The 26,948-nt window shown below is 40.1% G+C and overlaps 1 protein-coding gene across 1 annotated transcript; it reads left to right on the top strand.

The window, feature by feature from the left end:
* Nucleotides 1-1,417: 1,417 nt before the first annotated feature.
* Nucleotides 1,418-25,987, top strand: hmg20b (high mobility group 20B). The gene is made up of 11 exons (XM_052037830.1): nucleotides 1,418-1,580; nucleotides 5,189-5,239; nucleotides 5,527-5,578; nucleotides 10,257-10,401; nucleotides 14,522-14,731; nucleotides 15,128-15,248; nucleotides 16,240-16,277; nucleotides 17,421-17,499; nucleotides 20,625-20,840; nucleotides 23,829-23,961; nucleotides 24,776-25,987. The coding sequence occupies exons 3-11, from the start codon at nucleotides 5,541-5,543 to the stop codon at nucleotides 24,786-24,788; spliced, it is 993 nt and encodes a 330-aa protein (XP_051893790.1). The 5' UTR covers nucleotides 1,418-1,580; nucleotides 5,189-5,239; nucleotides 5,527-5,540; the 3' UTR covers nucleotides 24,789-25,987.
* The last annotated feature ends 961 nt before the right edge of the window (nucleotides 25,988-26,948 follow it).

Genomic DNA, 26,948 nt, shown 5'->3' with positions numbered 1-26,948 from the left:
CCAGCCCCTGCCTCTCACCTCTATATACTGGCTAACTCCCCTTTACACTCTCAGTCCTGCAGCTGTATAAAACTTTGGTTAGGCCACATTTGGAGCATTGTGTGTAGTTCTGATCTCCTCATTACAGGAAGGATGTGGAGGCTTTGGAGAGGGTGCAGAGGAGGTTCACCAGGCTGTTGCCTGGATTAGAGAGTATTAGCTATAAGGAGAGGTTGGACAGACTTGGATTGTTTGCAGAGGCTGAGGGAAGATCTGATAGAAGATTATAAAATTATGAGAGTCATAGATAAGATAAATAGTTAGAATCTCTTTCCCAGGGTCGAAAAGCCAAATACTAGAGGACATAGCTTTAAAAGGAGAAGGGGAAAGTTTAAGGGAGATGTGTGGGGCAAGTTTTTTACACAGAGAGTGGTAGGTGTCTGGAACACGCTGCCATGGGTGGTGGTCGAGGCAGATACGATAGTAGCATTTCGGAGGCTGTTAGCCAGACACATGAACATGAAGGGAATGGAGGGATGTGGATCATGTGCAGGCAGATAGGATTAGTTTAATTTAGCATCACGGTCAGCACAGACATTGTGGATCGATGGGGGCTGTTCCCGTGCTGTATTATTCTATGTTCTATGATGCAGGGTCTCGTTATGAAATGTTGACCATCTCACTGCCTCCATAGATGCTGTTTGACCTGCTGAGCTCAGAATCAGCATCAGGTTTATTAACACTACCTTATGTAACGTGAAATTTGTTGTTTTGCGGCAGCAGTACAGTGTAAAGACATAAAAATTACTATGAATTACAAAATAAATAAATAGTGCAAACAAAAAGAAATAACGAGGTAGTGTTCATGGGTTCATGGACCATTCAGAAAACTGATGGCGGAGGGGAAGAAGCTGTTCCTGAATCGTTGAGTGTGGGTCTTCAGGCTCCTGTACCTCCTCCCCGATGGTAGTAACGAGAAGAGGGCATGTCCCGGCTGGTGAGGCTCTTTAGTGATGGATGCCGCCTACTTGAAGATCTCCTTGATGGTGGAGTCCCTCCAGCAATTTGTTTTCTTTTCGCAGTGGATTTGGAGGATTTTGCAGAGGCGGCATCAGTGATTACCTCTGCAACGCTCTGAGTTTCCTTCCACAACTGTGTAGGACTCAGAAGCATTTAAGGAGGGCAGTGGTCACAGCTGCCAACTGACTGTGTTTTGCATCAATTTTGTGGTTCTGGAATTGCAGCAGCCAGTGGGCGGGGCATGAGCCCTGCCTCATTTGCATGGCGGCTTCCTATTGGTCCGGGCTACAACCTAACCTGATAGTACAGCACGGTGAGGGTTTTTTTTTGCGTGGTTGACACTCCAACCATCCACTCACGAGTGAGAGAAAGCGGGAGCGCTTTACATATGTAAATATTGGACCCAGCCTGATCCAATAGGAGCGGAGGTGGGCGTGCGCTTCCGGTAGCCGGGTTGGTTGCGGAGGAGCCGCCTTACACAAGGACAGGGGCGGCCGGCGGTTGTCAGTCGTTTCTGCGGCTCGTTGACGGGGCGGCGGGCGGTGAACTCCCGGTAACGGCCGGCGGCTTCACACACGCAGGTACTCGGGGCGTGTGCGATGCCAGACAAGCGGGCGTTGCTGACGGGGCGAGGTGCGGTAATCGTGCCGCACCGGGTCGGCTCTGTGGTGCCGGGGGAGGGGGGAATGGCGTCGCTCGGAGTGGCTCGGATTTACGTTGTTTTGTTCGTTAAAAATGCCGCCTGACGTTCCCCGCGGGAACGGGCGGCGTCGGGGGGGGGGGGGGGGGGGGGGAGGAGGAGAGTTAACGGCCGGGGGAGAGGCTGCGGCGGGGCTGGCTGCGCATGCGCGCCAGTGGCTGGTGGAGGGGGGGAAATGAGTGGCCGGGGGGGGGTGGACTGAGGTCCTCAGGTGGGGGGGGGGCACTGAGGTCCTCAGGTGGGGGGGGGCACTGAGGTCCTCAGGTGGGGGGGGGCACTGAGATCCCGGGGGGAGGGGAAGTGGGTGGGGGGCACTGAGATCCCGGGGGGAGGGGAAGTGGGTGGGGGGCACTGAGATCCCGGGGGGAGGGGAAGTGGGTGGGGGGCACTGAGATCCCCGGAGGGGGGGGGGCACTGAGATCCCCGGAGGGGGGGGGGCACTGAGATCCCCGGGGGGGGGGAAGTGGGTGGGGGGCACTGAGATTCCCGGGGGGGGGGGAAGTGGGTGGGGGGCACTGAGATTCCCGGGGGGGGGGGAAGTGGGTGGGGGGCACTGAGATTCCCGGGGGGGGGGAGTGGGTGGGGGGCACTGAGATTTCTGGGGGGGGGAGTGGGTGGGGGGCACTGAGATCTGGGGGCTGCCTGACTAGCAGAGGAGACAAAGAGACTGCAGGTGCCAGAATGTGGAGCAACCATCTGTGGGTTCACCTCCCACAGAGGTTGCTCGAGCTGCTGAGTCCCTCCAGCTGTTTGTTGCTGCTGAGGGTTTTGTTGAGTTCATTGACAACGTGTTGGGCACAACAATTTTTAATGTGACAAACTTGGATTGTTTTCTCTGTACATTGGAGTGTGAGGGGATACCTGACAGAAGTATATAAAATTGAGAGGTATGGATGTGGTATATAGTCTCTTTCCCAGGAATGTCCAATACTGGAGGACATAGCTTTAAAATTAGAGGGGGAATGTTTCAGCCTTGTGGACATTGACATTCAATTAACATTGAACGCAGTGCCTTGAATCAGTCCAATATGTAGCTGACAGCAACAATTTTCATTATATAGTGACAGCCTAGATCAAGGGCTTGACCTGAGATGTTGACAGTCCGTTTCCCTCTACAGATGCTGCCTGACCTGTTGAGTTCCTCCTGCATGTTGTTTGTTGCTTCATTATATGGTGCCTTTTAATACAAATAATTCTACTCCAGTCATAATGCTAATAACAATTTATTTTGTATAGTTTTATCATTGAGCTTTAATGATTCATAATGTATTGATGATGATATTGACTTTTTGAATAGTACCTTTAGGTGGAGTGAAACTGCTCTAAGAATGTTTCACTAGAGTGTTCTCAATCAAAATTTGATGCCAATCCACACAGACGTAACAACTGCTAAGGAAGAAGCTTCCTCAGAGGTTTTGAGGAATGTTTTAGAGGGATTTAGGGAAGGAATTTCAGAGTGTGGAATTGTTAAACCAATAGTGGTGTGATTAAATTTGGATGTGCATTAGAGGGTAGAATTTGAGCAGCACTGATTACTTTTGGAGGTTTGTAGGTGTTTATAAAAGTTGGGAGGGGATGGGGCATGGAGGGATTTTAAAATTAGGATGTTGGGCCATGAGCCAGAGTAAATACTTACAAGTTAATGGACGATCAGGACTTGGTGAGAGTTGGGATGCAGGCTTCACAGGTTGGAATGAGGTAAGTTTTTGGGAAAGGGAATTGGAGAATGTTGGAACAGTCAAGTCTAAAAAGAACATGGTATGATGAGAATCCAGTAGGGAATGGGTGTGACAACAGGGAATTGCTGCGGGAAGATGCTTCTTAAATAAAACTGCCCATTCTTTTTGTCAGATGTGAGTGTCACTGGCAAGGCCTCACATTTATTGTCAATCTCAATGCTTGAACTGAGGAGGCAGTTAAGAATTAGTGGGTCTAAAGTTGCATAGGCCAGACTGGGTAGGTTGGGAAACTTCTTTCCTGAAGGATGTAGAGGGTTTTTACAACAATCCAGTTGACATGGTGGGATTCATGTGTCCAATTCAATAGTTTATACTTCTGAATGTTAGTCCAGTAACTTAACCATAGTGTTCCTGTAATCTAAAGGGAGAGAGGTATTCTGACAGTCTTACATATATTTTTATGTGAAATAACTTATTTGTATATAATAGCAACTTTCACAGGGCAATTCGATAGCCAAAGGGGTAAAAATGTGAGGACCATTGGGGGGGAAAAGCTATGCTAATCAGATAGCTATCATGGGTTCAATGGCCAACTAGCACAAAACTGGACAATGATAGATACTGTCATATTCAGAATGTTGATTTTATTAAATTATTCTTAATATTTTAGTAGTTATTTTAAAGCATCTGTTTTTCTACTTAAGATTTACCAGCTGTAAATATTTTGAGATGTTAAACTGATTTAAAGTCATAGCAGATCAATTTGAGAACAAAATTCAATTTATATGTTCATTGTTTGTGCCTGCTTATACCCTTTTTACTTTTATGTAATTGTAGACCATATTATTGTAAAGTATGATATAATTTAAAATGAGTGAAACTTCAGGACTGTTCCTGCATGATTTGCTTGTGATTTTGTGTTTAATTAATCTAGTTCCAAATTATTGATAGGACAGGTTTCCGGGCATTTTAACCTGGGTTCATGAAAATTCCTTCTGTTCAGCTGATTGATCATGTAAACTTATTGTGACATCAAATAACCACTTATTAAACTGATGTGAATATAAAGCTAGTTAATTATCAGGGATAATGTTAACTAAGTAATATTATCTTCAAATTAGAGGAATACGAGTATTAAATATCTTCAACTAAAGTTTTTAATAGTAAGTACTTTTTTAACATTGAAAGTTAAATATAAAAGTTAAAGAATATCAAGATAAATGTGCAGGGAAAGAAAGCAATAAACCTTAAAGAAACATATTCACTAGTGTGATTTCTTTGTTTTGAATTAACTCTAAAAATTGACAATACAGACAGACACTCCCTGTGTGGTGTTGGGTGGCATTGGAGGTGGGGTGGTGTTTGGGCATGGGATTGTGTTCCTTGAAAATGGTCCATGTTGTAATTTTCCATAATGCAAAGCCACATCATCAGTGCATCAACAAATATAAGCTGGGGGAAAAAATTGTTCACTTCTTTTTCACATAGATTTTGTAAGTGAGTTTTTATTCCCTATCCCAGACTTTTGGTGGTCATTTGTGAATTCTGTAAAGGTGAATTTGTTACCAGAACTGCCATAACGTGGGGGTTGCCTGTACTATTCTAGATGTTTTATTTTGTGCTTTGTGCTAATGTTGTAAGCACATATTTAACATGCCATACTAACTTTGTAAAATGAACTGACTATATGAGTTTCGCAGAACTATTTTGGACTTTCTTGCTTTCAGTACCGGTGGTCATATTTCTTGATAGCAATCAGAGATAACTTGTTGTTCAATTCTATTCATTCCTCCTCCATTTATGTCTGCAGGAAGGCTGCCCTATGAGATGGAGCTGAACCTGTAGGAGAGAGATTAATCTGGTAAGTTCTACTTTTTGCTTCTCGTCTGTGTCTGTGGAAGCCTATTGTGGCAAGTCCTATTGATCATATAAAAACTGAATCTGTATTTGCCTTTTAATTATTGAAACTGGAATAAGAAATGCTAAAGATGCCCGATAGGTAACTAGCTTTGCATTGGTAACTGGGAAGTAAGAGGGTGAATACAGATTTTCATAATGTATTTCTAATTAGATTTTGTATTTTATTACTGACTGATACCACAATGACATGTAGATTTTTTAATATTTAAATTTCTTAAATTGTCATAGATTCTCCTATTACAATGTCGCAAAATAATAAAGAATCTGTAGTTATGGCTGGGTAAGTAGATTGTTTATATAATCTTTTAATTCTTGAAAATGTAGTTTAATTTGTATGTTGAAATATTTTGGAAAAAATAGCAGCAATTTTAAGACTTCTGCGCCTTCTGTCAGTTAAATGAATTACATTTGTATTGTGCCATTTTAACTTGGAGGAAAAAAATTGGCAAATACTTGCAAAGACTTAATTTTTTAAAAAAAAAGGCTGAGCTAAAAGTGGAGAAAATGGAACGGATGCTTGAGAGTGGTTTTGCAGTTCTTGTCACAACTTTCAAATAATCCTAAAGATGGTCTAAAGCTTTAAATTAGTAAGAGTAAGAAACTTGAAACTAAAAGGGGAAAAGCGTTACAGATGTAGAGATGGTGTGTGGGCAGAACTCTAGCAATAGATTTCAAATCAGTTAAATACCATGTCATCCATTTCTGACTAAAAGATATAATTTCCTTTTTATAAATATTGGCAAAGATAGATGCAGAGAGGATAGAAAGATTTCAATAGAGGTGGAGTTTGTGTATTGGCCATTCAATGCTTTGAACCTGATTTGTCATTCACTATGATTGTGGCTAATCATCTACCTTAATGCTTTATTCCAGCTCTCTCCTCCAAACCTTAATGCTTTATTCATCTAGAAATTTATCTATTTCCTTCCTAGAAATTCAGAGACTTTGCCTCCATAGTTCTTTGTAGTAGCGAGTTTATGCTGAGTGAAGAAATTTCTCCTCTCAGTCGTAAAACTCTAGTCCTATGACCTGAGACTGTGACCCCTGTATCAGACAAACCAGTTGGGGGACACATCCTCCACATGTCCAGTATCAGTATTTTATACATTCAAAATATTGTACGTTTCAATCAATTCTCCTCTCCTTCTTAGGCCATAGTGAATACAAAGCTAGTTGACAGGATTTATCTTTTTTTTTGCAGTCCCATGTCCCAGGAGTCAGTCTGTTGAAACTCCACTGCCTTCCCTCTATTTCAAGTATATTCTTTCTAAGGAGACCAAAACTGCACGTAATACCTGGGTATGGTCACACCAAGGCCCTGTATACTTGCAGTAAGACATTCTTGCTCCATTGTGTTCAATGACTGGTACACAAGGATGCCCAAGTTTCTCTCTGCATCAGCACTTTCCAATCTAGCACAATTTAAGTAACATGTCGCTTTTCTGTCTTTCCTACCATATGAACTTTTCCACATTATATTGAATCTTCCGTAGTTTTGCCTACTTGCTGAATTTGTTTATGTAGCCTTGAAGTTTGTGTTCTTATGATTCATGATCCCACCCAATTTGGTGTCATCAGTAAACTTCCATCATCCAGATCATTGATTTAAGTTATGAATAGCTGAGGTCCAAGCACTGATTGCCACTAGTTACTGCTAGCCACCCTAAAAGCAGCCCGTTTATTCCTCTGTTTCTCTCTCTAAACTCCAGGTTCTATCAATGCTAATACATTACCCTCAATACCATGTGCTTTATTTTGTGCATTAACATTCTTATGTGGAACTTTATCGAAAGATTCCTGAAAATCTGAGTACACCACATCTACTGGTTCTGCCAGTTACATCCTTAAATAAATTCCAGTAGGTTTGTCCAGCACTGTTTCTCTTCCAGAAATTCATTAATACTAGAAGTAAAAGAAGAAGAATGATAGTTTCAGCAGAAGGTGAACTGGTGCACAAGCAGAAAGCTGTAAGTAATCGATCATAGAAAAGAAAAGGATATGTGGCTGGAAGCTCAGGATGCCAAGGTGGTAAACCATCCAGTGCATCCTCATTTGGACTGTCCTCGGGAAGAGAACTGGGGAGAATGATTAGGGACTGGTGTTTGTAGCAAAATCTGAAGGTACTGGCTTCAACTTCTCCATAGTTGGACGGAAATCCTGCTGCTTGTGAATCACGAGGAATTAGAGCTAGTGAAGGGGTCACAAATGGTGGCAGTGAAGTAGTTGTGTGTCATCAGTTTATGAAATTGTGAATGGCTTAAAATTAATGCTGCAGTGTCACAAGTATAGTAATATTTTTGGTGAAGATGTCTCTTTAGTGGATTCAGTTTTTAAAAACTGATTTGAAAATGTTAGTTATTTTGGTTGTGCATGTGAAATTGTATCAATTTGGATAGTCTGCATTTTGAATTTCAAATCTAAAGTTTAACAGTTATTTTTAGTCTGAGCACTTTAAATACCCTATCAGTTTTGGTTCTGCATGTGAAATTATAATTGCCATTCAGATTTATTGCAATTTGTAATGTTTATATTTGTCACTCCTTATGAATTAAAAAAAAATCTTTTAAAAACAAAATGAGAGGGTAAAGGAGACCATTTGGCCCATCTTGTCTATGCTGGTAAAAAGTTAAATGGCCTAAACCAAAGTTCCAGGTTCTGATCCATATCCATGTAGGTTATGGTACTTAAAGTGTTTCTTAAATGTGCTGAGGGTTTCTGTCTCTGCCACTCTTGCAGAACCCTGCCACCAACAATTTGAAAAGGTTTCTCCTCTGCTCCTCTCTGATCTTCCTCCCAGGTGGTTTCAGATCTGTTCCCTGGTTATAAATGTTCTATATTCTATAAGTGGCTATCCCATGCACATATGACTGGATCCACCTGTTCCAGTGTGTGAATTCATGGAATTCTTTGCCACATACAGCTGTGGAGGCCCGATCTTTGGGAGTGTTTAAGGAGGAGATTTGATAGGTATCTAATTAGTCAAGGTATCAAGGGATATGGGGATAAGGCCGGAAATTGGGGCTAGATAGGAATAGTTTTAGTTTAGCTCATGGAGCAGGCTTGATGGGCCGAATGGCCTACTTCTGCTCCTTTGTCTTGTGGTCTCCCTTTTTTGTTGTAAACTTTTATTTATTAAATAATTGTAGAATGACAGCTTAACCAGTGGGAAAATTTAATAGAAATTGTGCAATCATTTGTATGTCTCTCAAAATAATATATATTGACTTCAATATCATATGCATATAACTTTCTCAAATCATGGTTTCAGTCCAAGATTGTTCAGCACTGAATTTAGCAACTATATTTCTGAAAATTTTAATTTTTGGATTGGATCATTGATAGGAATTATTAAACTGAGGCCTGTTTGCTCTCTCAGGATGTGAAATGTTCCATGACACAATCTTGAAGAATAGTGGAGTTATCCCCAGTGCCCTAGCTAATACCAATTCCTTGTCAACAATACTAAACCATTTGTTGCTGGAGGAAGTATTCTGTGTTCCAACTGGCAACTGTTTCTTGTATTTTATATTATAAATGCATTAACTATCTACTTGTCAAAGTACTTTATTTGCTATAAGAATATTAGGAAGCATTGAACTGGAGTTGAAAGGTGCTCTATAAAGAACTCACAATTTTATATAACTGGCTGTTCTGTACATGTATAAATGGAATAATGGTGAACGGTTTAAATGGAAATATAAGTCATCTCTTTGCATAATAAATTGGAATCACTAATGTGGTAAGTATTTGAAAAATGCAGGTTAATTTCATAACTAGGGCTGTTTGTTTAAAAAAAATTGAGTTCAAAAATATGAATTACTTTAAACAGTAATGGATCACCAATATTTTTGGTCCAGTGAAAATCTCTTTGGACTTTTAACCTCCACTGACATAATGTAAAATTCTCATCTCAATATTCCAGTCCTTCATGGCCTGCTCCTCCCTCTCATTGCCAGTTTTACAACCTCTAGTCTCACTGTTCCTCCAATTCTGACCTCTTGTGCACACCCAAATCACTTCACTCCACCATCACTGACTGTGGCCCATTGTCATATGGCTTGGTTACATTCACAGCTAAGCTTGCACATAGATATTTCTGGGCTCTTGAATGAGATACCACGAGATGACTAATTATCTGCAAAACCACACACTGTCAGAATGGTGAGGGGCAAAAAATGCTAGGAAATACAAACTGACATGACTCCAAGGTGAATTGGGCAGGGCCACATTTCCAGTTTTGTTAAATTATCTGAAAGTAAGAGCATTTTTAACCTTGAGCTCCAGACTCAACAGTGTGGTTTTAAAGCTTCATTTAGGGCATGGGGGAGGGTAGGAGGGAAATTGAATGAGTTACATGATAAAACAGAAGATGTGAGCCAACGGGCCTAATGTAGTCCTGTCCAAACTTCAGTAGCAGCAAGGAGTGCTAGCTGAGACAATTGGGCAACTCCATAACCTAATCAATTACCTGAAGTCCTTGTTGCTAGAAGTCATTGTCAGCCTACTGGAGACTGTGGAAGGAGGGGCTTGTCACAATGCAGCCTTCCTGGTCCTTGTAGCCATTATGATTGCTTTTGGTATGGCCCCAGCTAATGGGATGGAGGAGAAGCATGACCAGCCATGTAGCACATAAAGCAGTCAAGGGGGCTTCTTTTGGTTTGCTGGCTGCGTGTATGGAATCTTGGGTTCTGTACAAACTACATAAATAATACCACTATATTAAGCCTTTGGTGCTATCCATTCCTTGGTGTAAGTGCCAGTATGCTGATTACAGATCTGTTCAGCATTGAATTGTTTAAAAAGAAATGTAAAAAGTGTTTGTTTTAATCATGCATAAGAATGGCAGTTGGTGGTCCTGAATATAATTTATTGCATTATGAGATGTGTATTGTGATGTGTGTTTATTTTGCTTTAAACTACTAGACTGCATTTATCATATATGTATATTTAACATATAGGAGCCTAGCCTCTAAAGCTTTCAATCACAATGGAGTGTTGCAGACTGTTATTAAGCAAGAAGTTGTGGAGAGTTCCAAAAGTCAACCAACTCACAAGCAATCTGACAAAAGTGTAGCTGGTGGTGGAAATAATGGCGAGGAAGAGGTAAGTATATGATTGATAAACTGTGATCTGTTCAGAATTCATTAATTCTGTGTCAGCATTTTGTCTGTCTGAACGTATGTCATTGTCAATTTGTAGTAGCCATGTAACAGTCTTGTATGCAAGATCTGGAGACTGATATAGCTTTAACCTGCATGATTAATTGAATCAAATCTAATGTAAAAAATCTACACACCAAGTAGATCAGACATGGTTTAGGTACTGATTGTTTTGCCCATTGAGCACCTGCCACACTATATAGTTTTTAAACAGATTACAAATATCTGCACACATCTTGTTCTTTAGACCAACCTTTTCCCCCTCTTTTTTTTTTCCCCCTCTCAGCAGAGTTTGAGACATACTGCAGCCAGAAATAGTCTGTGCCCAGAGACGTGGACAGATACAAAGTTGTATTGGGAAAAGTAAAGGCAAGACGCTTGAGTCTATTAAAAAAGTGGTAATAGCATGCTTGGAGTGGGGGGGGGGGGGGGGGGGTGGAATGATAGGATTGGGCAGAATCAGCATGGATTTATTAAAAGGAAAATGTGTTTGACACATTGGAGGAGATTTTTGAGACTGCATCTTTCAGAATAGGTAAGGGCAAGGCATTTCTGGAGCATCTGGACAGTAAAGCCACCCGTGTTAGACTATTGATTATTGACTACAGCTCTGCCTTCAATACAATAATCCCAAGCAAACTCATCACCGACCTCCAAGACCTGGGACTCAACACACTCCTCTGCAACTGGATCCTTGACTTTCTGACCAACAGACTGCAATCAGTGAGGACAGGCAGCAATACCTCCAGCATGATTATTCCCAACATTGGTGCCCCATAAGACTGTGTCCTCAGCCCTCTACGCCACTTCCTATACAGTCATGATTGCGTGGCCAGATTCTGCTCTAACTCCATCTACAAGTTTGTAGGTGATGCCACCATAGTCAGCTGCACCTCAAATAATGAGGTGTTGGAGTACAGGAAGGAGATAGAGCTGAGTGACATGATGTCATGACAACAACCTTTCCCTCAATGTCAGCAAAACAAAAGAGCTGGTCATTAACTTCAGAAAGGGGGGCAGTGCACATGAGCCTGTCTACATCAATGGTGCCAAGGTCGAGAGGGTTAAGAGCTTCAAGTTCCTTGGAGTGAATATCACCAATAGCTTGTCCTGGTCCAACCACATAGATGCCATGGCCAAGAAAGCTCACCAGCACCTCTACTTCCTCAGGAGGCTAAAGAAACTTGGCACGTCCCCTTTGACGCTCACTAACTTTTATCAATGCACCATAGAAAGCATCCTATCTGAATGCATCACAGCTTGGTATGGCAACTGCTCTGCCCAGGACTGCAAGAAACCGCAGAGTGTTATGGACACAGCCCAGCAAATGACGGAAACCAGCCTCCCCTCCATGGACTCTGTCTACACTTCTCGCTGCTTCAGTGAAGCAGCCAGCATGATCAAAGACCCCACCCACCCAGGTCATTCTCTCTACTCCCCTCTCCCATCAGGCTGAAGATACAGGAGTCTGAGGGCACGTACCACCAGGCTCAAGCACAGCTTCTATTTTGCTGTTGTAAGACTATTGAATGGTTCCCTTGTACAATAAGATGGATTCTTGACCTCACAGTCTACCTTGTTATGACCTTGCACCTTATTGTCTATCGGCACTGCATTTCCTCTGTTGTTGTGACACTTTACTCTATTTTGTTATTGTTTTTACCCTGTACTACTTCAATACAATGTAATGAATTGATCTGTACGAATGGTGTGCAAGACAAGTTTTTTTCACTGTACCTCAGTACAAGTGACAATAACATGCCAATACCATTTGATTGTATTGTATTTGGACTCGCAGCAGGCCCTTGCTAGGATGTCACACAACTGGCTATAAAATAAAATTTGAGCAGATGGGATTGGAGATAATATACTAGTGAGAATTGGTTGGTGGTGAGTAAAAGGTGGGAATTAAACAGGTCATTTTTGGGTTGGGAGTCTCTTAAAAATGGGGTGCTACAGGGATTGGTGTTGGGGCCAGTACGGTTCAGTGTTTATCAATGACTTGAATGAGAGAACCAAGTGTAATGCAACTAGGTTTGCTGATTATACAAAGCTTGGGTGGCAGTGTGAGCTGTGAGGAGGATGCAGAGATGTTTCAGTGAGGTTTAAGGTGGCCTGAATGAATGGGTGTGGCAGCTGGAATGTAATGGGAACATATGAAGCCATCCACTTTTATTGTTGTATTTTTTTTACATTGAGGGGATTAAGTGTTGTGTTTTGGGAGACTATGTATCCTTGTACACGCATCAGTGAAATTTAACATGCAGGTATAGCAAGCAATTGCAAATGTTATGTTGGTTTTAATCGCAAGAAAATTTGACTACAAGTGTAGAAATATTTTACTGCAATTATATAGGGGTATGATGAGACTACACCTGGTATATTAGGTACTGTGCTGATCTCCCTACCCAAGGAAGAAAATACTTGCTACAGAGCAAGTTCAGCAAAGGCTTGCCAGATTGATTCCAGGGATGAGGCAATTGCCCATTGATGGAGAGAGTGGGTAATGAAGGCCCAATCTGCTTTCGGTCTTCAAAATGAAAAGTGATGTCATTGAAAGATGCAAAAATACTTGATGTGACAAGATGGATACAGGGATGATGTTTCCCCTGGCAGTGTTTTGAAACCAGGGGTTCATAGTCTCACAAGAAAGGGTTGGCCATTCAGTAAATGTGAGATAAAATTTCTCTCCCCAGAGGATAGTGAATCTTTGGAAATGTTATTGAGTATATTCAAGATGGGAATTGATAGATTTTTGGATATTAAGGGAATCGAGGGGTTTGGGATCAATTGAGGAAAGAGGCATTGAGACAGAAGATCAGCCATGATTTTATTGAATGACAGAATAGATTCAAGGGACTGAATGCCCTATTTAATTTTGGGGGTGGGGGGGGGAAGAACAGCTGGAACATGGAAAGCCTTTTTTTCATGCTGACAAAGTTAATAATATATCCCCATAACTTGTCCTTGTACTTTTATTATTGTTTATTTTCATTATTCCATGGGATGTGGGAGTTGTGGGCAAGGCTGGCCTTTGTTGCCCATCTCTAACTGTCCTGAACCGTGTCTAGGTGGGCCCTGTAAGAGTCAACAACATTGCTGTGGGTAAGGATGGCAGATTTTCACCCCAGAGGATATTAGTGATCCTGATTGGGTGGGGTTTAATGACAGTCCAGTAAGTTTGTTGTTGCCATAACCAATACTGGCTAGTCTTTTTCTTTACATTCCATGGTGGGATTTGAACTCTTGTCTTGGCATTGTTGACCCAGGCCTCGGGGTTTCCAGTCTTGTAACTTCATCACAGTGCTACCACCGTGCCCTCATTTGGTGTGCCTTCATTTTCTTATGGTTCAAAGTCATTTTTAAAAGTGGTGTGCATGGGAGATCCACTGGTTGCTAAAGATTGAATGTAGTAGTCTGAGCAATGTGGAAAATGAGACCAGCAGAAGTAAAAGGTTAAAATGAAGGAAAGTCTGAAGGTGTAAAATTCTCATTCACTCAGCTCTAATAGTGGATAGTTGGAACAATTAATGTACAATCATCAATGGGCTTATTGAAGGTCTTTTATAAGTCTAATCAATTATTCAGAGCATGTCAGTTATTTTGCCAAAGTCTTCGTTAGGCAAGAACAAGTATTAACTTTGTTCCTAAAATGTAGAAAATAGTGTAGCTTTTTGACCATGCCAAAGGATTTTGGGCCTGTTGGAGTGTCTCTGGGGTCTCCATCTAGTTCTTCCTACTTCTATACAAATTGTTTTGCATTATATAATCTGTATACCTTTTTTTCATAAGCTTCGAGTAAAACCTGAATCTAGGAACTGGGTGCATTCCTGTAATCATACCAATGTCAAGAATAAATATTATCAGGCTCTGTTTCTTGAAATGTGTTAGATAAATTAATCTAAACTGCTCTGTGAATTTCTCAGATTATAAAATTGGTGTATGTTGAGAAGGTGGCTCATACGGTGAGTTTTGATGGGCTTGATCTCTTCCTGTATTCTGATTAGACATACAATGCACGATTCAGAAAACCTAGATTGATTTTGTTTTCTCATTACCTGCAGCAACGTGTAGTGAAAAAGCGGGGCTGGCCAAAAGGAAAGAAAAGGAAGAAGGTTTTGCCCAATGGCCCTAAGGCACCAGTAACTGGGTATGTCCGGTTCCTCAATGAGCGTCGAGAGCAAATTCGTATGCAACACCCAGACCTGCCGTTCCCAGAAATCACCCGCATGCTCGGAAATGAATGGAGCAAACTTCCTGCTTTGGAAAAGCAGGTATGTGTTGCAGTTGTATATTGTAGTTGAGGCCTTCTAATGTAAATTGAGAGAACGTAAATGAAGTCATTTTCACCTACTTCAGTTCCAGAATGTAAAGAATACATTAAGAACTTACAAATGGAATTGTATAAATTTGTAATAAGTCATAACTGCTGTTGTAACTGTGTGGTGGTAATCAAGAAGCAACTGTTAACTCTTCCAAGTATCAGAAACAAATGACAAATGTGAATTGCAGCACCAGCCAGAAACCTCTGAATGCCAAGTGCTTCCTAGTGAGCTGAACAGGGTCAAAACAAATGATCCATAGCCTTGAGCTCATTATATATGTTGTCAGTACTGCTTTTTATTTGCCATGGAGATATGATTTGAACATTTTCATTTCTTCTGTCTTAGCGTTATCTGGATGAAGCAGAAAAAGACAAGCAACAATATCTAAAAGAACTTAAAGAATTTCAGCAAACTGAGGCATATAAGATGAGTGCACAAAAAATCCAGGAGAAGAAACTGAAGAAAGGTAGGATTCTGGATGGGAAAACAATATCACCAACCAGCATTGGGATAGCATCTTCAAATTCAAATATCAATATTTTTTAAAATTCAAATTAAGTCCTTACAGGTATTTAAGATTTTAACATTTCTACCACTTCATTGAGTAGCTCTGCTCCTATTGGATCAGAAGTTGCAAGGGCAAACTGGTAAAACTTGCTGCTGTTGTTGGATTTTAACTGTCTCAAAATTGACACTTGTGAAGTTGTCATCTAATTGTAAATCTGATTAAAACACTTTGAGAATCTTGACAAATGAGCATATTTTCTCTCCACATTACATTATTGACGTACAGCAACTGTCCTAGGTTATTAACAGGGAGACTCTTCCTTTTGCTGTTAATGTTAAGGCACTGTAAAGTATGTAGTTGAATGTGGAAATCGGGACTTGTTAGTGATGATTTGCTCTACTACTGGGTGCAATAATGCAACCTTTGTGATGGAATCAGCTGAAAATCACTGATTTGAGGGGAATTTCAATGAACCAAAGGGTAAAAGAAAACCTTGTTCAATTTATGGCCACATTCACCCATTGCTGTTCCTACAGTCTCTGACTTAGCTGTCTGACTTTGATTTTAAAAATTTCTCATGTTATTTTCAAATCCCTCAATGGCTTTGCCATCAGACCTTCTCCCAGGCCAGCAGTCCTCAGTGAACATTGCACTACCATTTCTGGTCTCTCCATGCTTTGGCTGCTGTGTCTTCAGCTACCTAGACTCTATGCTCTAAAATTCCCCACCTAATATTTCTCCACCTTTCCTCCTCTCAGATGCAACTTGAAACTTGCTTCTTTGACCAGGCTTTGTTCACTTTATTCTGGCATCTTGTGTAGTGCAGCGTCACATTTTGTTTAACAACACTGCTGTAAAGCAGGTTGGACTTTAAGGATGTAATGCAAATTGTTATGTAGCCTCTCATTTAAAAGAGAATTTGATTTTTTTTTTAATTTTATAATTTCAGAAGAATTGTGGTCAGGTGTTAATGGACCAGTCCCTAAGGTGAGCTATAAGAATTTTGAAACTGAAATTTGTATTTTTATGGTGGGCCAGATCTTGCTGGATCAGCATGTCCCCAGAATCCTTGAGCATTGTACTGGCCCTCTGCACCCTCGAGTCGGGCAACAAATCTGGACAATAACCAAGACACAATTTCTGGATGCTGGAATCTGGAGCAATACACAATAAGTGCTGGAGGAACTCAGCAGGTCAGGTAGCACCTATGGAGGGAAATAAACAGTGGACGTTTCGGGCCGAGACCTTCATCAGGACTGGAAAAGAAGAGGGCAGAAGCCAGATGACCTGCTGAGTTCCTCCAGCACTTATTGTGTATTGGACAATAACCAAGTCTTGGGTACCATACTGCAGAAACCCACTCCTGGAACACCCCTGAGAGGCTTTAGCAAAAAGCTGTTACTTTTTTTCAAAGCGGTCAAGTACTTTAAATATTTAAATGTCTCTGACGTTACTTCAATTTAAGTGTTTAAATATCTTAAATGTTTTAAAGTTAGTTGATTGGAAATGTCAGAGTAAAAGTAATTCAAAACAAATAAATTGCCATCCCTGTTACCTTCTGATCTGCCAGGCGGGCTCCCCACTGAAATCCACAGGTTCTGTGGTGTTTTCTCCCACTGCCCCAATTCATCCTTTCTGTAGAAAGGATCTTGTGTGGCATCGATACTTTTTTAAACTTGAGTGTAATGAGGACTTTAACTATGGCAGACAACTGAGAAATAACTGAATGACTGGACCACCTTCCCCCATCCAGCCTTGGTTCATCATACAAAAGTGCTGGAGGAACTCAGTGGGTCAGGCAGCATCCATGGAGGAAAACGGACAGTTGACATTTCAGGCCGAGACCCTTCAGCTGGACTGGGTTTTTAGTCAAGATGAAGAATCTCGACCTGAAGGGCCTCTGTAAATGCAGCCTGACCCACTGAGTTCCTTCAACTGTTCGTGTGTTGCTCCAGAGTCCAGCATCTGCAGTCTCTTGTCTCCAGTCTTGGCACATCACTGGCTTAAGACTCACTTTGCTGTTGATTCACAGGGATGATGGCTCTGTATTCTTTTGTGATGTTAAAGATATGTAAAAATATTAATTAAAATCAGTTTTTGAGACATGTTTTGTCTGTTTTTGTAATTTAGATCACTGATGATGCACCAGACAGGATTTCTATGTTTGATACCCCAATTTTTACAGAAGAGTTCCTTGACCAGACCAAAGGTATTTTGATACAAATTGACTTTCCGCATTGTGCTATCTGTTGGAAATCTAAGAACAATTCTGCTTGGAGCTTAGCCCCAATGACGCTGAGGTGCAAGCCAAGATGACCCTAGGATTGGTGCTTGATCTAGTTGCCTAGTCTCTGCCATGATATTGGGATACTGGGAAGTTTATGTAAAAATCAAGATAGCAAAACTTTAAGCAATGACAAATAGTAACCATTAATGATAAATGTTAGAATTTTTAAAAAATGGAATATTCAACATCTGATTTTAGAAAGCAACTGGTTAAGAGATTCTTATTTAAGTATGGTAAATATTAATAATTACTCCAAAAATGCAAGGTCCAAGGCTATAGATAAACATGTGGGAAAGGAAAATATAGAAAAAAAAGTTCCCAATTTGTGGATGAAGGCAGGATTACATTCCTTTAAAATCAGATAATGTGATTTCCAGCGCACACCAAGCTAATTAAAATGAAAAATGACCAGTCTGTCTGATGGGTAGCTGTAGGGTCAGAAGATGGATGGTTCATGTGGGCTGAAAATGTAGCAAGTGTATGGTCTTATCTGAGGGTATTATAAATGAGCAAGGCTTGTGACACATGCTCAACTGGTAATTCTTATCAATTAGCTGTTGAACTAAACATGGACCTAATGTCTTTTGATCATTTTGGTATGAAGTAATTGCAATGAAATTATTTTTAAAGAGCTGTATGATGTAAATATTGTCCTCAAGGATATATTAAAAATAGTTCAGTTTCCTTTGCATTTAAAATAATTCAAAACACTAGTGCGTTATTTCATCAATCTCTTCGGCTATCTGGAACAGCTGTGGAAGGTTAGGCTGTAAGTGTCCAAGTTGTGAGCTGCATAGGATATTCATCAGTGTGGACATTGATAGGATGCAGGGCTGGGCTGAGAAGTGGCAGATGGAGTTCAGTCCGGAGAAGTGTGAGGTGGTACACTTTGGAAGGACAAACTCCAAGGCAGAGTGCAAAGTTAATGGCAGGATCCTGGGTAGTGTGGAGGAGCAGAGGGATCTAGGGGTCCATATCCACAGATCTCTGAAAGTTGCCTCACAGGTGGATAGGGTAGTTAAGAAAGCTTATGGGATGTTAGCTTTCATAAGTCGTGGGATTGAGTTTAAGAGCCACAAGGTAATGATGCAGCACTACAAAACTCTGGTTAGACCACACTTGGAGTACTGTGTCCAGTTCGGGACACCTCATTACAGGGAGGATGTGGAAGCATTGGAAAGGGTGCAGAGGAGATTTACCGGGATGCTGCTTGGTTTAGAGAATATGCATTATGAGGAGAGACTGAGGGAGCTAGAGCTTTACTCTTTGGAGAGGATGAGGAGAGACATGATAGACATGTATATATAAAAAAATATTAAGAGGAATAGATAGTGAACAGCCAGCACCTCTTTCCCAGGGCACCAATGCTCAACACAAGAGGGCATGGCTTTAAAGTTATGGGTGGGAAGTTCAAGGGAGATATCAGAGGAAGGTTTTTTACCCAAAGGGTGGTTAGGGCATGGAATGCGCTGCCTGGGGCAGTGGTGGAGGCAGGTACATTGGTCAAATTCAAGAGGTTGCTAGATAAGCATATGGAGGAATTTAGAATAGAGGGATATGTGGGAGGAAGGTGTTAGATGTCTTGGGCAAGGTTTAAAGGTTGGCACAACGTGGTGGGCCAAAGGGCCTATATTGTGCTTACTGTTCTATGATTCTATGGAGTAAAGCAATTGAGGATTATTCTATACTTGGATGTATGGTTGCTTTAAAGGAATTACCTTATGGTAATAAGCACATTTGCCCTCATTACTCCAGTAACTTTGAGATATCCGTAACACATTGTTTAATGTGGAAATCCCTAAATTGTTGAGAGTGGACTGCACTGTTTCCTGCCTCGTTGCAATCAAAGGAAATAGCTCAGAGGGATGTGAAGTTAAGATATTTATGAAATAAAACAAAACATGGTGGAAATACTCAACAGGTCAGGCAGCAACTGTGGAAATAAACTGTTACTGTTTTCGATCAATAACCTTTTATTAGAAGTGAGTAAACAGGCATCAGTGACCTGAAAGTTTGCTCCATTAATGCTGCCTGATTGCTGAGTATTTTGCTTCAATTTCAGACTTCCAGCATCTGTCCTGTTTTGCTTTTAGATATTTGAACTCGACCCATGGTATAATATCCTAAAATCTACTGTGTTATGACATGAGATTTGACAACACTAGACTGCTAAGCTGTATTTATTGATTAACCTATTTGGCCTTTCTTGGAAAAATAATTTTGAGCAAATTCTTTGCATGAAGATCTTAATCTGATTTTGAACAACTTTTACTTTTAAAATGCTTATTTGATATTTCAGTTTCTACTTTAATCAAGTGTTTGTTTCAATGTTTATTTAGCATATAAATTAAAAGATTAATTTGTGCCTTGTGGAATGCAATCTGTCAAAATTCTTTTCCTGTAATGTTGAAGTTGCTGGGCATTTTACAGATCCCACTGAATTGATAGCAGCAGCTGTCAGAAACTAAATTCTTGCCACAGGGATGGCCAGATCTCTGAGAAACTTTGTGGTCAGTAGCTAGCTGCTAACTCCAAATTCTAGGCCTGTTTACCCTAAATGTATATTAGTTGTTATGAAGTTGTTTTCATCATTTTTTTTTGGTATTTCCCCCTTGTGCTCTTTAGAATGGCATGAACTATCTGCATTGTTAGGGATCTGTTTCAAAGCATTGATATCAGTATGATTGGGTCTTTTTTAAATTAAACATTTGCAGTATGCTTTGGTTCTGAGTTGTTTTGAATTCTTTCTTCCCCCGCCCCCATGAATCTCATCATAACCTAGAAATATTCACCCTTTGCTCTAAAAATACTTTAAATTGCTTTAAACTGCGATTCCACGATTTACAAGTGTTTGGAATGCAGGAGTGCTGGTTTCTACTACTGCTGTATACTTGTTTTTGAAAATGTACATTAACTGGAGCAAAATGTTGAGGAAAGTGACAACCTGATCTTCTGGAATTTGAAGTTGTTTAATGGAAAAAAGAGAAATTGCTTGTCTTGTTTTGAAGCCTGAAATGTGAATCTAATTGTTTCTGTTTCTCTTGCAGCGCGTGAATCAGAATTGCGAAAATTAAGAAAGTCAAATGTAGAATTTGAAGAGCAGAATATTATCTTGCAAAAACACATAGAGAGTATGAATAATGCCAAAGAGAAATTGGAACAGGAGTTGGCACTGGAAGAGAGACAAACATTGACACTGCAGCACCAGTTGCAAGCTGTACGACAGGCCCTGACTGCCAGCTTTGCTTCTGTTCCCATACCAGGTGAGAAATAGAAGGGGTTTAAAAGAAAATTATACTAAAAGATGCAAGCACTTGCTTAAGTAAATCTTCAGATCTTTCCAAATAACGAGTAAATTGGAGTGTATTTTTATTGTTGTTCTAACAGCTTTTATCTGGTCTGACTTTCCTAGTGTTACCAGTATGATCATTGTATTAGTCTGGGAGGGGAAGAGAGATGGTGTGAAACCTGTTGTATTTTTGTCCTAAGGATATAACTACAATAACTAAGTAGTTATCCACTTTCAGAAATATTACCACTGGCCACCTGAAATGTTGGAAGTGCACAGCAAGTTAGAGAGTACCTGTAGAAAGAGTTAATGTTTCAGGTTAAAGTCTGACAAAGGGTCTTGAATGTTAACTATTTCTCTTTTGACAGTGTTTCCAGCATTTTCTGTTTTTTAAATTTTGGATTTCTAGCATCTGTGATTTTTGTTTTTCATATATCCACTTTCAGAACTCTTGTAGTGGCATATTCTCTCCTTATTCTTTTGGTGGCCTCTGCAGCAATGTCTACCTTCACTGAGAGATGGCTCTGGAGAAATGCAAGTGGTCTACATTTTCCAAATCTAGTTGACCTTTTGTCAAAGGGAGCATGTTGGTAGAGGACCTTGGTTTTTTCATATGCTACGGTGAATGAATTGCTGGTGGCTTGAGTATCGATTCTTCAGTGGTGTCAATACATGGAACCAACCCAAACATGGAAGGGCTACCCCATTAGGAGCCAAAAATGGATTTGAACTTGTCATGGACAGACAGAGATGGTCAGTGCTCACTGGAAAAAATACTGAAGTTCTTGACCATGTTTTTGTAATTGATGCAAGCACCCATGACTGTATCCAACAATTAGCTACTTGGTCCAGCCTTGTCACCGCCTCTAACTGTGATGGCAAGTCTGGATGTCCAGAAAGAAAAGGAATGCCAGATATCATAATTATGCCCACCTTGTTTGCCCCATGCCAAGTCTCCACCCAGGGCCTCCACCCAGTAGTTGGAGCCATTTGTCAGATCGGAGTGTGGATTCTGTCCAGCTGGAGGTAAAAGGGCATGATGTTCAGTGTGAGATTCAGCCAAGAGAAATCCAGGGAGCAGCACTAACCATGCACAGTTTTTTAAAAAATAATTACAGTTCTTGCAAAAAGCCTCAATTTCATCTCAGAAGGGTCTGGAGGGTCCTTTTCAAATTGGCTGTCTGCAAATATGTCTCCATGTACCTGCTTCATGATGGCATGCAAGCTGTGATCTTAACAAATGAGTTCACCAGAAACTCTCACTCGGTGTAAAATGATGTTCATCTTGCAACATGTTTCTCATTGGCAATGCTGCACCTTGTGTAGAACAAGCTTCATACTGGAGTAGAACTAATCTACAGGACAAATAGGAAGCTGTTCACCTTATGATGCGTTTCCTCCAGAACCAAGTCACCGAACTTCAGTTATTGAACTGCAGTATGCTGTTGATATCTCAGAATAGGCACCTTCAGAGGCTGAGCACCTCTTGTAACTTGATGTCTCTTGCCTTTCCTCTGTAAATGGTCAATACAAATCTCTGTCCCATAATACCTAATAATGAAGATAAACTGAGCATGATAACTTTCATGCAGCTACTTCATTCATGAATTTACCAAGTTGACTAAGAAATAAATATATCAAAATTATAACTACCTGTTTTTTCGCATGGAGTAATTTTTGAGGAAGTGAAATGGCAGCTTCTCAACACCTAGAGAGCTACTTTCCATGTTAACTGCAACTGAATGATCACAAGATTCTAATAATTGGATACATTGGGGGGTGGATGAGATTGGAAAGTGATTAAATTTTAAAATTTTATTTACAACGTGGTAACAGGCCCTTCTGGCCCAACGAGTCCATGCCGCCCATTTTAAACCCAAATTAACCTACCCGTACGTCTTTTAGAATGTGGGAGGAAACCGGAGCACCCAGAGGAAACCCACGCAGACATGGGAGAACGTACAAACTCCTTACAGCGGGAATCGAACCCCAATCACTGGTGCTGTAATAGCGTCGTGCTAACTGCTACACTTTTGTCAGTTGATCAACTGAATGTTCCATGTGATCGAGGAGTAATTGAACATCATGATTGCCATCACTTACTGGCAAGCAATCTTTTCTCTTTGATTCTCTGGGAAAATTTAATTTGGGGAGGGGTGGGATTCTACAGGGAGAAAAATCTTGGTCAATTTAGGGAGTACAGAGGAAAAGGTATTTCCTTATTTTTCACTCCCACCTCACCTTCTGTTGAAGATGATCAGATCTGTTTTCTGGAGACCCACCAAACATCAGTCATGTTATCCCATTGCCTTGTATGTGCCACAGCCAATCCAGCTAATCTTTGAATGCTTACAGCAAACCTATACACACTACGGGAACCTATTCCAAAGGCTGGTGACCTTTTCTTTAGAAAATAAGTCAGCTAATGTTCAACCTGGGTTTGTTTGCTTAATGTTTGCACTTAAACTTTTGATACTCATTATTTGTCAGTCTGTCCAGATGGGGGCACTCTGGTCTCTTTATTTTAAATGCACTAATCTGAAGGCTATAGGTTTTTCTCTTATTGAGTAAACAAAATATTATACTCCATCTCTCCTTGCCCAGCTCAGAATCTGAATCCTCGTTCTACAGGATTTGTATATTGTTAGAAAGTCCATTGTACCTTTTGGTGACTTGATGTTTGCCAGGGTTTGGTGGTGTGTAAGGGTGTGATTGCTGGTAGACATTGTTGCTTTGTTTTTTCTGCTTGAATGTATTTCTTGAAACTTTTCCATAAATCAACATCCATCTTATTTTTCTACTATGTAGGAGCCTTTCAATACATGGACATTAAATCTAAGAGACCTTGTTTCTTGCTATGCTAGCCTAGCAGAGAATAATGCATAATTGTTGCAGATCTGTTTAGTCTAGCTGCATTATCAGAATGACCAGACATTCCCATCTACTTTTTTTTTGTAATTAGGCACTGGAGAAACGCCAACCGAAGGAACACTTGATACTTACATGGCCAAACTTCACAATATCATCGAGAGCAGCCCCTTAGAATATGAAAAACTAGTTGGAAGGGTGCAGGAGATCATCAATCAGTTAGATAGGTAAGTTTTTTTTTAAAGGTAAAATGAGGAAAACCTTTTTCTTTGAATTCAAATCTTAAAGCAATCTTGGATACATGAGATTGCAGATGCTGGAATGTGGAGGGACTTGGTGGGTCACTGGGAGAAGGAGTCCTGATGATTCCTTCCCTCCCACTGATGCTGCTTGACCCACTGAATTCTTCCTGCAGATTGTTTGTTGCTTACACCAACCTTGTTCGTTCAGGTGATATTTGATCTCTGGATTTTTCTTATGGAGGAGATGAATTAATTCAGGCTGATGATCTGATGTTGCAGCAGTCCAGTGTTCTGACTCAACAGACAACTAGGATGGCCAGTAGCATTTTATCCCAAACTTGTTGGCCTTTAAAATGTTTTTCACCATGCTGTGACCTGAAGCCTTTATCTGTAAACTCCATGCTGAGATAATGCAACCTGCAGCAGGGCTTTTGAGGGTCCAAGTTGCCTAACTTCATCATCCAGAACAATCTACATGTCTCCTTCACTGGCAGTCAACCACCATTCAGCAGCTTGGTGGTGTGATTGGGGTAGCACCATGTAGAAGTGTTGGAACAGGCAATTAGTGAATTTGACTGATTAGTTGACCTGCATATTATTTTGATATGTTTATTTTTAGAATGTTAATATCATGTGGCTTTTTCTGCATGATATTGTAGCCAGCTGCTCAGTAATTTCCTGAAACCTAAGGTTTGCTGAAATATAATTGAGATTTGACTCTTATTAAGTAGTTATCCTGGTATTTTTAAAAAGATGCAAATTATTTGGTTTGTGACCTTTTCTAAATTCTTCCTTTCAGTGATAAACTATGAACATAGGAAGAAAGCTCCCAGAATGACCATATCCTTGTTACTGGATCACCTGCAGTCTGTAACTTGTGGAACTTGGGAGAAATAATGCAAATGGTTACCTTTTTAGTCTTTGATTATTGCACACATTTGGTATACCAGTTTTGATATTCTTCTAGGATGTCTGTGATTTTAATATTGCTTTGTCTTGTATGGTTGTTATGATGTTTGAAGTCTTTCAGTGTATGATATACTCTGGGGTTTGTGAATTATGTGCAAAAGTATAAGCCTTTGGGCATTCATGACTAGGGGTTTGGATTGTATTATTTTTATGAATTAACTAGTTTTTTATTAAATGGTTTGGTTTGTTTTTGCAACCAAAACCATGAGCATTTTATTTCTACTGAACCCAGGTATTACCCTAGATCTTTTAGTTTTCAGACACTATTTTACACAATTCATTATTATCCTCGTATGTAATTAGAAAACATAGAAAACCTACAGCACAATTCTAGCACAATTGTGCTAGAAAAATGGCAATAACAAGACAAAATGTCTTTAAGCTTCTTGGGGATATGAGAGATGGTGAGAGAATGGAGTTCCTGCAACACATTTCTCAAAATTACATGGCAATTTAGCAGGGCATGGGGAGTGTGCCAGTATTTATCTGAAGAAAAGTTCTACCATGGAAATGATGCAGTTGTCCTTTAGAAATGTTGGCTTTACCCTTGAACAGATTGCAAATTGTATACAGTTTGTACTCTGCACTAAACCGAATTGATCCATAAATATCTATGATATCCATTTAATTACATTGAAGTATAAAGTTCTGAAAATGAGTTTTATGATGACATTTAGAACATTTCGTGGTAGAAAGTGCATTGATATTTTTTTTTGTGTATAACAATCTCTTGCTGGTACTTGTGACCTAGCAATTCTTGTGCTAGGAAATTCATTTTAAAAATCAAGTAACATTTTATTATTTCCTTTTTAAATGATTTTCTAGCAGCCATGGAGATACTGGAAGAGGCAAGTTAACTCTCCATTGGCACCAAAGCATCTATTGAAACTTTTGTAATATTAAACTATAGTATTTTTCTCCCCACAACCTTGTCTTTTTTGAAATGCACCATTAACTTTAAGTTAGGACACTATACTGTTCATCCTCTTGTTGCCTTTATGTAACTGTAAAAAGTGTAAAATAAACACAACTGTGCATCGAAGTCACTTGTCTTTTTGGACTGAAAGAGACCGGTGGTTGTGTACACTGGTATTCTGCTTAATGAAGTTGTGATAGACTTAGATTTTCAAACATCTGAAGTGAACTTTACTGCCGTATTAGCAGAGATGTATTTTAGCGGAAACAAAGAAGAAAGTGAACAAGGTTCTTCTAATGCAGTGGTGAAGCATAAATTCTGGCATATTAGCTTATTTTTTGGTGTAAATTCTGAGAGGATAATTCTGCAAATCTGTTGGTAAAGCATCAACGATCAGGTTAATTTAAACATAATACTGGAAGTAAATAAAGGGAGCTAATGGTTTCTGCCCGTAGTTAGCATTGGGTATCATTTAGTCATTAAAATGGTGTGTTTTAAGCAAAAGCTTGTTGATAAAGAATAGCTTGAGGAGCAAGAAAATCTGATGGAGAAGATGAGGTCTGGTCTGTCTTGTAATGTAGGGAACACAGTTGTGACTATAACCACACGAACAATTGCACAAGGTTTGATTTAACTTTAATAAACTGCTTCTGCACTGTTCTTGTTCCAGTTTCAGAAAGATTAAGGCAATGAAAACCTGATCCAAATTAAAAGGGCATAATTACATTAATGGATTCAGCTATCATGTGGGTGGATGTGGGGCTGCACAAATAAACATTCATTTAAAAGTAGACACTGAGATTGCTGAGGGTTAGCTGATTCTACTGATTCTTGAGTATAATGGATCTGAATCTGCTGCATAAAACTGGCTGATGAATTACCTTCTATCACAGTAATTAATTAGTTCTTCAATGGACTTGTTTAGATTTTATTTAATTTCTGAATATTGTGCATAATCTAAGAAATGTGCATTATTCATCCTTGTTTCCTGTGAAGTACAAATTCCACCAAGACATTGCAAAAGAGATTACATAAATACCAAAAACAATTGGGATTGGGCAATAAGACACTGGGGAGGGTTTGCCCT

This window comes from Pristis pectinata, chromosome 24 (genome assembly GCF_009764475.1).
Source record: "Pristis pectinata isolate sPriPec2 chromosome 24, sPriPec2.1.pri, whole genome shotgun sequence".
Taxonomy (NCBI): Eukaryota; Metazoa; Chordata; class Chondrichthyes; order Rhinopristiformes; family Pristidae; genus Pristis; species Pristis pectinata.
The sequence above is the reverse complement of the archived record's forward strand: the minus strand, read 5'-3'. Positions and strand labels throughout refer to the sequence as shown.

Bases quoted from the DNA above. Each gene is read 5' to 3' on its own strand.
- hmg20b (XM_052037830.1), top strand. From the start codon at position 5,541: ATGTCGCAAAATAATAAAGAATCTGTAGTTATGGCTGG. The intron at 10,402-14,521 runs GTAAGTATATGA...CATTACCTGCAG, and splicing joins GAAATAATGGCGAGGAAGAG to CAACGTGTAGTGAAAAAGCG. The intron at 14,732-15,127 runs GTATGTGTTGCA...CTTCTGTCTTAG, and splicing joins TTCCTGCTTTGGAAAAGCAG to CGTTATCTGGATGAAGCAGA.